The 13345-nt window shown below is 39.1% G+C and overlaps 1 protein-coding gene across 5 annotated transcripts in view; it reads right to left on the reverse strand.

The window, feature by feature from the left end:
* The window catches only part of bcor (BCL6 corepressor), a 232448-nt gene that overhangs the window by 29889 nt on the left and 189214 nt on the right, over positions 1 to 13345 (reverse strand). For 4 of the 5 annotated variants that reach the window (XM_078232580.1, XM_078232578.1, XM_078232582.1 and 1 more), the window contains 3 exons: positions 11721 to 11798; positions 6123 to 6479; positions 4045 to 4410 (listed from right to left, as the gene is read on the reverse strand). In XM_078232580.1, the coding sequence (XP_078088706.1) occupies positions 4045 to 4410; positions 6123 to 6479; positions 11721 to 11798 (801 nt within the window). The remainder of the gene's footprint in view (positions 1 to 4044; positions 4411 to 6122; positions 6480 to 11720; positions 11799 to 13345) is intronic. The other variant, XM_078232579.1, reaches the window with a different exon arrangement.

Consider the following 13345-nt stretch of genomic DNA (forward strand, 5'->3'; position numbering starts at 1 on the left):
AATGGTTTTAGAGGTAAAATGATAATGAAATAAACTTGATAATTGTGAAAATGGGACAAGGATGAATCAACTAGTAAAAGACAATTATGGAGAAAAGATAAAGAAATGCTTCTTCCACAACGAGTGATCAATGTATGGAATAGACTTTCAGATAAGAGCAGTGGAAGCAAAAACCCTGGAAGCACCTGAAAATAATTGGATAATGGAGGGTATTTTAAGTCCTTTCTGGATGGATGAATTCAAATAGACAGAATAGCTTTCCCCATTGATTAGTATCTTGTGTTGAATCCACATTGTACAGTAAAATGATAGAACATTCTTTGGCTGTCCCATGTTTGCCCAAAGAATGACATTTTTAAAAGTAAAAGTTGGTGCCTCATCAGTATCATTTAGAAGAGTGCGTGCAAGTAGCTCACTACACTTGTGATAGGAGTGGTGGGATAGGAGTGGTGGGGTATGAGCCATACTGAAATTCAACACCAAAAGAGAGAGGGGTGTGCACCCAACAAGAGACCGCAGTATTCTATAGAGTAGAATGTCTCGCAGAGCTGACAAATGTGAAGCTCAGGGAGCCAGTGGCACAACAAAATTATGGAACACGTAGCAAACCATAATAATGCATGATGCTTTAACTGGATGATACTGGAAGGCTGCTGCCTGATCTTCCAAGACATTATAATTGTTGCTTTACTCTGCTTATGTGATTGATGATAACTCTCACGGTTGCATGATTTCATTATACCCGAGCTCTGCTGCTATACACAACTGCGAGCCAGGGCTGCAGCTGATATCAATGGCTTGAAAGATCTAAAGCACATTTTTGCTGGGAGTAAGTAACAGAGGTTTGCTGAATTGCCTTGAAATAAAGGCATCACTGCTGAGCTGGAGGTTGACTGACCAGTAACTAATATGAGCCTCTACAATTGTGTGCAAAAGCACTAAGGGATCCAGAAAATCACAAAATATTAAACCACAGAAATAGGCCATTCAGCCCATGAAATGAACTGGTGCATTTCCCCATGTGAGCAATTCGGTCTAATCTGACTCTTCTGTTCGCTCTCCATGCCATTCAATAATCTTTTTCTAGAAACAATCTAATTTCCTTTTAAAAACATTTATGGAGTCTCTTACAACAACAACTTGCAACGGAGAATGCCACATTCCAATCACACTCTAGACAAAGATTGTTTTTTCTAATCTCCCTTTTAATATTTTTTATCAGTCTCTAATTTGTGATCTCTGGTTACTATCTCACTTAAATTGTTAATAATCCACTGGCATTTACCCTTTCATAAAGATTTTCTTGGGTGTGAAAGGTTATCAGGTCACTACTTAATTTTCTGTGCTCCAGTAAAAAAAATCACAACTTCTGAAGTCCCTTCATAACTATAATTCTTATCTACAAGCAGCCTAATGAATTTTACCTGTACCCTTTCTGTTGCTTTATATGCTTTCTTTAATTACCAAGAATATGCATTATACTCCAACTACAATCCAACTAATGACTTGTATAAAGTTTAATATTATCTCACTGCTTTTGTACCCTATGTCTTCAGATGAAAACAAAGATCCCCTCTGTCTTTATTATAGTCTTGTTACTTTACTTGCACAGCAGCTTACAACGTCTTGTGCACAGGAATCATCAAGGATCCTTGGTTCTTCTAGTCTGCTAAAATCTTAACATTTATTTCTGAAATTGATTACAGTATTTCACATTTCTCTATATTCATGAACTTGCCATCAACTGTAGCCAACATATCAACCTTGACAAGAATGCTAATCAAAAATATTAACCTGGAAAGAGAACTTAATGAATGCCACTTTCGAAAAAAGTACCATAATTTTGAATTAAAACGATATACACCCAAAATGACCAAAAGGAGAAAGTAGGAAAGAGGAAATAGCATAAAATATTCTACTATACATTATAAAGTATAATGAGTTTGTGTCCCATTGAACTAACATTCAATCTAAAATAGGGAAGTGGTTCTTTGTCTCGTTTTCTCAGAATTGAATCAAATGCAGTGCAGAACAAATGAAAGAGTGGAGATTTTGGTTGCTATTTTTAAAAAAAAGCTAAGTTCGCTTTAATTTAAAACTTGCAAACATAGGTTAATGTGCAAGTGCTGCAGTGATGAGCTCAGTTTTAAAACGTACTCAGAAAAATTGGTTCTGGGGTTTCAATTCAAACCAGGTAGCTATTTAACCCACGTTGGACATACCAAATATGTTTTAATAGTCTGGATGAATGGAGCTTCTTAATTGATTCTTTGTACTTTTTTTATTGTATATACTTTAATATTTCCAAATTCCTTCTTTTGGACAGCTTCGTATTTAATTCTATTCTCCCAAGTCTCTCCATCATATCTGTTTTGATGATGCCACTTCTATGCTAGTGTTTCGATAGAGCTTTTTTCCACAACTGAGGATTGTCCTCCACCATAGTTGGCATTTTCTATTTCTTGCACTTCTTATCTCACACCTTCCCCTCTCTCCCAGAACAGGGTCCCCCTTCACCGTCCATCCCACCGGCATCCATTTTCAAAGGATCATCTCTGCCATTTCCATCACCTTTGGTGCTATGCAACCACTAAACACATCTTCCCCTTCCCTCTCCTCTCAACATTCTGATGCAATTGTTACCTCCATGGTACCTGGCTCCACTTTACCATCACCTCTTCCCCTTTTCATGCAAGCACAGGTGATGAAACATCCGCCTTTTCACTTTCTCCCTTTGCTCTGTCCAGGGTCCCAAACACTCATTCCAGGTGAACAGTGATTTACTTGGGCTTCTTTCAATTTAGCATACTGTACTTGCTGCTCATAATGCAACCGCCTCTTCACTGCTGAGACCAATACAGATTGGATGAGAGCCTTGCTGAACATCTTCATTTTGTCTGCAAGCATTACCCCGAGTTTTCAGTTGCGTGTTATTTTAATTCTCCATTTACTCTCTCACTGACCATTCTGTCCTTGGATAAATGAAGCTCAACGGATGGTCGAGAAACAGCATCTCTTCTTCCGATTAGGGTCTTAAATTACTTAACACAGAGTTCAACAATTTCAGGTCATGACCACTGCTCCCATTTTTTTTTCGGGCAGCAGATGTTGGCGATAGTTCTGCTGTTGCTATTTACAGTTCCTCGGGACCCAGCCTTTGTTTCTCTATTTGTCTCATTATCATCTCCTTTTGTCTTCCACTGGGTCACAGACCTTCATTCTTCCCTCTCCTGCCTCTGTACCCATTTAAAAACTGTTACATCTCTACCTTTTTATAGTTCTGATGAAAGGTCACAGATCTGAAACGTTAACTCTTGTGTTTCTCTTTTCACAAATGTGGCCAAACCTGCTGAATATTTCCAGCATTTATTTCAGATTGCAAACATAGGCAGGATTTTTCCTTGGTCATTTTAGTTCTGCTCAACAATGTCAGGCCAAGCATTACACTTTCAAAGTATTCACTTACTGATCTTATACTCAGGACAATTTAGCCAGGCAGCCAACAGCCCAAAGTGAAAGTCCCAACCTTGAGCCTTAAATCAGCCAGACGTTCTTATCTGTTTATTTCAAGCAGCTTAATTCACCAGCATTTAGCTCAGGTACTTTGTTGCAGAAGCATATCAAAATTAATTCTTCCCTTTCTTGAAAGGGCAATCAATTGGCATCACCTGATTTGATACAATTTGTTTACCACCCTCTGTTAGCCACCCTGAAGTAACGCTGACAGTGGGTCCCACAGGCAGACCCACAACCGTACTCTCAGAGCTGCATAGAGGCAAATGATCTGGAGAATAAATAGATTATGGTATAAAAATGCTTAATAACCTTCTGTTGAGAAATGGCCAGGGTGAAAGAGTCAAAAAAAAGTCAATGCACTTGGACTGAAGTACTTTTACATTTCAAAACTCCTTCACCTGGACAGTTTCATATTTAGTGAAAGACAAAAAAATGGATACCGTTAGACATTCCATTTTGCTCAGCAAATTATATTAAGTATTTTCAAAATTAAACAAAAAAAAAGACTTCTCCAGGTTCCAAATGTACCTTTTTCAATGTCACTTCTATTGAAGATCTCTTCAGACACATTTCTGCTGGACTTGGCCTCTGGTCCTTTCCTGGGGGTTCTTTCTTCGACCCTTTCTTTGACTTCTGTTTCCTTTGCAATGAGCTCTGGCTCTTTAGCCCCGGCTAATTCCTTCTTACTGAGCCGACCTGCTTTGGCAGGAGTGGATCTGTCAGGAGACACCTGTTGCTCCCAGAGTGCCCTTAGATGGTGCAGGTGTCTTTGCTTGCGGGGATGCAGCCCTGTCAGCTCAATGCACACCTTTAGGTTTGTTACTTCACTTGAATGAGAGTCTTCTGAATTGTCTGTGGATTCATCATTCATCTCCTTCTCAGTCCATTCATCTACTGTGAAAATAGTTCAGGTCAATGAAACATGCCCTACAGCTAATAACGCTATAAACAAGTCCTTAGATGGCACTAATATTTTGACCCAGTAGACAATCATTGCAATTTTAATAGCAATGTATTCTCAATGATATAAATGCATGATTTTCTGTGATCACAGTATAATGATATTGGAGAAACAAGACTTGAGGTAACTCTAAAGTTCAGTTTACAAATGAAAGGATTAAATATTTAAAGACAGCAGCAACATTTTTCTATCCTATCAAGATTCCCAATTTTATTCAAGATGTACAATCAATATCATTAAAAAGGCAAAGTAAATATTTATATGGATTCTGATTGAGAGATGATTATTTTGTAATTAAACATTTGGATTTTACTTGCATATAATGCAGCTCCTAAATTCAAGCAATGATGTGCATTTTCTTAAGAAAAGTGTTAATTTCTCATGATGGTACACTTCCTCATGCACAATGCCAACATGAAATTGTAACCTGTACTGATTTTTTTTAAACATACTAAAGTATGATCTATTTCAAAAGGATGCACTGTTGAGAGAGAAATGTTATCAGTTGTCCTTGAATATATAATTTGCTTTGTTGTTGATGAATTGATGAGAACTGATGAGATCCCCTGATGGATAAGTATACTCTTTGGTGTGGTACAGACCAGGAAACTTCAAGATCAATACATATTGTGTCACATTAAATGATCAATCAAGTTACAAGTATGGACACTACAGCTGGCCTCAGTAACCCCAGGCTAGTGAGGGAAAATATAAACAAAAACGATATGATGCTGCTCCTCAGGTGATTCCTACATGAAAAGTGTGTGCATGTGTATTGGATGAGAAAAAAAATGAGTGGCTATGACATCTTCCTTGTGGTCAAAGCCTACCAGCAGTCATTGTCTAGACTTGCAGATGTAGAATAGCTTTAAGGAAAGTCGGATAGAAATTATAAAATAAGTAAAGGATAAAAGAATCAAATAGTCAAAGATTTAAATGCTGCCACATTATTCCTTAATAATGATCAATTTTATGTTTCGATGCTATGTTGGTTCTCCTTCAGCTTCTATACTGTCCTTTTTGGCCAGAACAACCCAAACAGTGGGATTTTCCTCTCATGCTCGGCTATCATAAATCCTACCTCACAATAACTGGGGATGGAATACTCCTCTATGTGGAGGTATTCAACTATTATTCACTTTTTGAAAGTTGAGGTCTTAAGGCCTGAGCAAGCAGTTCTGGATCAAAACTTAAATATGATAAGATTATAATTCTCATCTAACCCAAAGATACAGTGAATTTGAATCTGATTTTTGCAAATTATTTCAAATGTATTTTTGAATATTTTGTATTTAGAAGTTGAGAACTTTTCTCCCCAGATGTTTTGTTACAGAATGTACCTTTGCACTTTTGGAACAACTAAGGCCACCTTGGTGCTTAGAGGGCTCAACGTATTTTAACGTCTGTTTATATTGCTGAAAAGGAGAAGGATCTTTGAAATCTTGTGTGCATATCAAACAGAAAGCTATACTTTAAATATATGCCACAGGTGTTTATTCAGCTGGACTTCTGAAGAAGGAAGTGCTTTTTAAACTCAGCCTGCTACACACCATGTGTTTTACCCATTCCAATTTACTGACTTTTAAAATTATTCCTCATAATTATAATACACATGTAACCAACAGCAAAATATCATCATTCTTACCTATGATGGAACTTCGTCTCTTTCTTTTCATCTTGAAAATTTCTGGCTCCACAGCTTGACTGATGCATTTCTCATTATATCCCTTCATCTCTGATTGTACTTCATGAGTGTTTATTTCATCCTGCTTGTCCTGTAACCGTCCCTCGCAATATTGGCTATTCTTGTCAAAACTTGACTCAGAACTGTAGTTAGCATCCTTGTGATGATATGTTTGTAGAGTTTTTGCAAAGTCCTCATTGGGCGCAGGTTCTTTCTCAGTGGTGAAACTCTCTGTGTTGATTCGGTCAGTCCAATATTCCCCATTCTTATAATTTTCAACCAATCCATCTAGGCGTTTTGCATTACCATCTAGATCATCTGCAGAAAAATATGGTTAATCAGTTCTCAGATAGATTTCCTATATTCTGTTTGATAATAAGCACGTTTTCTGAACTATTTTGTTTCTTGTGAAATAAAACAAAATTTTTAAAAATAGCAAAAGCACCAAATCAAAGTAAATTTATGACAAGCAAATGAGCCTGATACAAACACCAGAACACACAGGGCAGTAGTGACAAATTGGCAGCGGCTCTAATCATAATTTTCCAAAATTCATAGGAACAAGGAATTGTGCCAAATGACTAGAGGGTGACAAACATTCAAGAAGAGTAAAGAAATAAATCGAGTGACTATAGATAACTTTGCCTCACATCAATAATGGCAAAAACTATTAGACATCAAAATAATAAGTGTCCAAAACTGGAGCAATGCTTAGAGAGTTATAGAGGGCTGGATGAAGTTAAAGAGACAGGGAAGTGTGAATCCATAATGGGATTTGAAAATGAACATATGGCATTTAAATTTGAGATGGAGGGGAACCAGGCGCCCCAATATTGATTACCCAATACAGAATGCAGCACGGTGGCAAGTGGTTAGCACTGCTGCCTCACAGAGCCAGGGACCCGGGTTCAATTCCGGCCTCAGGTCACTGTCTGTGCAGAGTTTGCACATTCTCCCCATGTCTGCGGGGGTTTCCTTCGGGTGCTCCTGTTTCCTCCCACAGTCCAAAGGTGTGCAGGTTAGGTTGATTGGCCATGATAAATTGACCCTAGTGTCAGGGGGTTAGCAGGGTATGTGGGGTTATGAGAATAGGGTGGGATTGTAGACTCGATGAGCCAAATGGCCTCCTTCTGCACTGTAAGGATTCTGTGACTCTATGAATGTATGTAACATAAATAAAACAAGTGAGTTAGAAATACAAATTCCATTTTAATGGTATGTAGCAGCCATTACAGAGGCCAGGATACAAGAAGGGAATAATTGAGAGCTAAATATTCTAGCAATGTCAACAGCTTACATGGTGAAGCAATTAAAATTGCAGATCCTCAAGCGACCAGAATGAGATAATATCTCATACGGTTGTGGGGCTGGATGAAGTCACCGAGATAGGGAGAAGAGAAATCACAAAGGGATTTGAAAACAAGGATGAGAATTTTAAAGATCGAGGTGTTGCTTAACTGGGAGTCAATGTAGATCAGTAAGTATGAGGATGACAGGTTAGCAGGACTTGGTGCAATTTGAGATATGAATGGTAAAGATTTAGGTGACCTCAAGTTTACAGCAGGTAGAATGTGGGAACCAACCAGGAGTGTGCTGCAATAATTAAGCCTACAGGGTTTCAGCAAATAAGCTGAGGCAGGAGTGGAGATGAAAACATGCAGTCTTAGTGTTGGCATAGATATGGCCCAATGTTCATCATGGAGTCATGCAGAACACCCAGATTGCAAACAGGGTGATCCTGACTCAAAATATTGGCTCTATTCTCTCTCCACAGATGCTGTCAGACCTGCTGAGTGTCTCCAGTATTCTCTTTCTTTCAGATTCCAGCATCCACAGTATTTTACCTTTATCTTGCAAACAGTCTGGTTCAGTTGTAGACCGTTGTCAGGAAGAAGAATAGAATTGGTGTTTAGGCAACTTGGTTGATGGTGGGACCTAAAAACATGGCTTTGATTTTCACAATATTTAGGTCGGAGGAAATTTCTGCTCATCCAGTACTGTGTAGAAAAACTGTTTGATAATGTAGACACAGTAAAAAGTCTAACAACACCAGGTTAAAGTCCAACAGGTTTATTTGGTAGCAAAAGCCACTAGCTTTCGGAGCACTCGCTGCCCCTTCGTCAGGTAAGTGGGAGTTCTGTTCACAAACAGGGCATATAAAGACACAAACTCAATTTACAAAATAATGATTGGAATGCGAGTCTTTACAGGTAATCAAGTCTTAAAGGTACAGACAATGTGAGTGGAGAGAGGGTTAAGCACAGGTTAAAGAGATGTGTATTGTCTCCAGACAGGACAGTTAGTGAGATTTTGCAAGTCCAGGCAAGTCGTGGGGGTTACAGATAGTGTGACATGAACCCAAGATCCCGGTTGAGGCCGTCCTCATGTGTGCGGAACTTGGCTATCAGTCTCTGCTTAGCGGCTCTGCGCTGTCGTGTGTTATGAAGGCCGCCTTGGAGAACACTTACCCGTAGATCAGAGGCCGAATGCCCATGACCGCTGAAGTGTTCCCCAACAGGAAGGGAACACTCTTGCCTGGTGATTGTGAGCGGTGTTGACGCTACGATAACGGATGAATGAACACCGCTCGACAATCACCAGGCAAGACTGTTCCCTTCCTGTTGGGGAACACTTCAGCGGTCACGGGCATTCGGCCTCTGATCTTCGGGTAAGCGTTCTCCAAGGCGGCCTTCATGACACATGACAGCGCAGAGTCGCTGAGCAGAGACCGATAGCCAAGTTCCGCACACATCAACCGGGATCTTGGATTCATGTCACACTATCTGTAACCCCCATGACTTGCCTGGACTTGCTAAAACTCACTAACTGTCCTGTCTGGAGACAATACACATCTCTTTAACCTGTGCTTAACACTCTCTCCACTCACATTGTCTGTACCTTTAAGACTTGATTACCTATAAAGACTCGCATTCCAACCATTATTTTGTAAATTGAGTTTGTGTCTTTATATGCCCTGTTTGTGAACACCACTCCCACTCACCTGACGAAGGGGCAGCAAGCACTTTGAAAGCTAGTGGCTTTTGCTACCAAATAAACCGGTTGGACTTTAACCTGGTGTTGTGAGACCTCTTACTGTGTTTACCCCAGTCCAACACCGGCATCTCCACATCATGATAATGTAGAGACAGTGAAAGGATGAGAGAGGTGGTTGCGATTCAGATCCAGCTGTCACCAACATACATGTGGAACATGACACTGTTTTCCATTGATGTCACTGAGAGGCAGCAGAAGGATGGGGAAATAGGAAGAGGCAAAGGATAGATCTTTAGGGGATAGAGACAATGGTCTGGGTACAAAGAGAAGCCATTTCAGTGATTCTCTGACACTGATTAGATAGCTAAGAATGAAACCAGCCAAGTGCAGTAACCCCCACAGCTGGACAACGGCGAAGAGGCTTTGAAGGATGATCGTGTGGTCAACCATGTCAAAGGCTGCAGACAGGTCAAGACATGGAAATATAGTTTGCTTATGTCAGAATGACATAGAATGTCATTTCTGATTTTGATAAGAGCATTTTCATCGATGTGGGAGAGGTGGAAACCTAGTTGGAAGAATTTAAACATGCAAGTCCAGGCTATCAGATTATAAAATAGACAGGAAAATTGAGCATCAATGTTGATTAAAGACCCAATTACAAAAGTAGAAGGAAGAGATATCAAGAAGGGTCATCAGGCAGTGGAATTGCCTGATTGGTATGCAAATATGACTTGGCTGAAGGTATAGAAAGTTGCATGTCCAATTTTACACCATTACTGTGGGAAAATAGAGACATTTAGGAGCGCATAAAGGTAGATCTTTGAAAATAAGAGTTTTCTATGTGGAATCCTAAGAGTGAATGTGATTCATTTTCTATGAACATTCATTGGAAAAAGATGCATAATTAATCTGCAGATATTGCTCAGGTCAAAAAACAGAATATATGAGAAGCTCAACAGGCCATGTAACATGTCAAGGAAACATGAGGCAGTTGAGGTTTCAAGTAGAAAACGTGCTCAGAATTGAATAGAAAAATAATGCAGATGAACAGCATTTAAGAAGCAGTAAAGGAAATCAGGTAAAGCAAAGAAAGAGACAAAACCACACAAGCACACCCGGGAAAAGACTCAGAGAGATTTTCATGTGGAGATTAGGGAATAACTGCAATGCAGAAGCGATACACTCAAGAGACACAAAAGCATAATGAGGGAAATCAAAGAAATAAAATACATATACAAGGGAGAGCATAGGAAGAGCTGAAAAGCTTTTAGTAAGTAGAATGGCAGTATGTAATGCTGAGAAAGTAGAGCAAGTTCCCACAGTGGAGGAGTCTTTTGCAACATCAAAGTCGGTGGACACTCAAGAGTGTAGACTACCTTACCGCAGTTGGAGCATTGTGAGAAGTTTTTAGGACCTCATCAGAAAAGATAATGAAACTACAGAAAAGGTGCAAGACAGGTTTACTATAACACTTCCAGGAATAATAGAATATAGTTGTAAGAGACTTGAAAAACTAGAATTGTATTCACTACAACATTCATAGAATCCCTACAGTGCAGAAGGAGGCCATTTGGCCCATTGAGTCTGCACCAACCACAATTCCACCCAGACCCTATCCCCATGACCCCATGCATTTACTCTGCTAACCCCCTGACACTAAGGGGCAATTTAGCATGGCCAATCAACCTAACCTGCACATCTTTGGAGTGGGAGGAAACCGGAGCACCCAGAGGAAGCCCACACAGACACAGGGAGAACGTGCAGACTCCACACAGACAGTGACCCGAAGCCGGAATTGAACCCGGGTCCCTGGCACTGTGAGGCAGCAGTGCTAACCACTGAGCCACCGTGCCACTGCTAGGCTGTGGTATAGCCAAAATGTTTAAATAGCTTTGAGAGGTAATTAATGAAAGATTATTTGGACTAGTTAGTAAACAGGTAACAAGTGGCATAAATTGAGGATTAGCATTAGAAACATACGAGGGAAATTGGGAACATTTTTCCGCACAAAGGTTTTATGACACTAATCATCACAATATTGCAAGAGACTTTTAAAACTGAGTCATGGCAAACATTTCAAGAAAATTATCAAGGGTACAAGGAAAGAGCAGGGAGCTTGGATTAAATCAAGTAGCCCCAGTGTAGAACGACAGCAGCAGTGGCACAAACATTGCAGGCCAAGCTTCTCCCTTGCTGACATTTCTACGATTCTATTTTTTATGAGCAGGTGACTGATTTTGATAATTATTTCAAAACTGAAAAATAATGATTTCAGATGTGGAAAGGGGCCCGCTCTCTTTTAGTTGTTGTTATGTAATGTTCATTTTCTCCAGAATAATAGTTAGCTGTAGAATGTAAAGTTGTACATTATGGAAATTAAAAACATTAGTTCCTATTTGAGTCCACATAAACACATTCAAGATTTAAGCACAGAATTACAAAAAAGCTCTGGTCCAAGCAGAATCTTTTTTGCTAAATTAATAATGTCTTAATTAGGATTAAAGTGTATGAAGACTTAATATTTCTTGATTCTTTCTCTGCAAAAGCAGGATGTGTACATACCAGACTGGTTTTGTGTTTGCACTTTCAGAAGAAGTGGAATGAAATCTCGGAACCCATTCTTTTGTTTCTTTCGGAAAGCTAATTTAAAAGAAATAAAATATAAAATACAGTTTTTGGTTGGTCAAATTGTCAATTTATCAGATACAATCATAAAACTCAGAAATTACTGTTTGTTAGTAAAGTATGAATGCTTAATGCATTCGTATAATCTTTCTGATTTATTGTTTCGCAAAAGCATTAACCTTTTTAAAATAAATGAGCTAATGCTTGTATTAAAAAATGAATGTTGCAATGTTCTTTAAATGTTTTAAAATACTTGTTTGCTAATATCACCAACAGGAATTTCAAGTGTCATTGTTCAAATTCTATTTTTGTGCTCTCATTCTGATCAATTATATCACACTTAGATGTTACAGCAAGAGTCACTGGATGGTGACCTGGAATGAGAATCCAAAAGTATTTCTCTGCCATTCAGGAGCACAGCTCATTATGCTACCAAGCCATACAGACTAAGAAGCCAGCAGTTTGACAGTTGGTGTGTGTTGTGTTAGTTAATCACAGGTGAGCCATGTCCCTCAGCTAGGGTAGTTGGAAAGTATAGGTATGGGCACATTGGCTGAGGACTGGTGGAAGCTTAAATGCAATGCTCAGCTGTGATCTAATAGTCTGTCAACACTTAATGCTTTGGCTCATACTTAAAGAATAGACATGTATTATGCAAGGACTACCAGCACCACTGAAACAGTAATGTACCATAGGTCAGTGAGTTTGGAAAGAGAACTTCTTACAACATAAATCTAACTTACTGGTGTTGCTGTAAATACAATGTTATCAGTAGTCCTCAAAATTTCTGACCAACACATGACAATCACTTGTATAACAGTGAATTATTTGTGGTTGCTTAAATTACCTAATCACAGCTAACAAGAATCATATGACACATGGCACATCCCGTAATTTATCACTATGTGGTGTACCATGGAAATACTCCATAGCATTGTTGTCATGGTAATAGTTTCAATTCACCACAGCAACCAGGCAGTTTCATTACTGGTCTTTCACTGTCAGATGATTGGCAGGTGAGTAAGTAGACTAACAGGGAATTGAAGTGTCAACCACTAATTCAGCAGCATTAATGAATGACCTTGTGCAGCAAGAACCTATTGGCTGAAATGATCACGGAGACAGACCAGCTTTCTCTACTCAGGATGACGGTCTGAATAAAGCATTAAAAACTATATGACAGTACAAGACCACTAAAATACTACCAGTGATAACCATACAACTCACTGAAATACTGGAGATTAAACACAGAGGCAGTTGGCATTGAAAAACAGTGGATTTAACAATAGAACAATAATGAATACACTAGATAATTAATTCTGTAGTCTCCGCAATCGTATTATTTCACATATCAGCTCATTTACACAATCCAAGCAAAGTTGGCCAAAATCGGCAAAAGATCAAGAAATTTCAAACACAGGTGTGTTATGACCAAAATGTTAATGGGCTTATTTCCTTCAATCTTTTTGCTAGTTTAAGATTCAGCTCACCGAGATCAGGACCTTTGACAAAACTGGCACCCCATGTGGAAATAGTGAGATTCTGTCAATTGTGCTAGTGAG

This window comes from Mustelus asterias, chromosome 17 (assembly GCF_964213995.1).
Source record: "Mustelus asterias chromosome 17, sMusAst1.hap1.1, whole genome shotgun sequence".
NCBI lineage: Eukaryota > Metazoa > Chordata > Chondrichthyes > Carcharhiniformes > Triakidae > Mustelus > Mustelus asterias.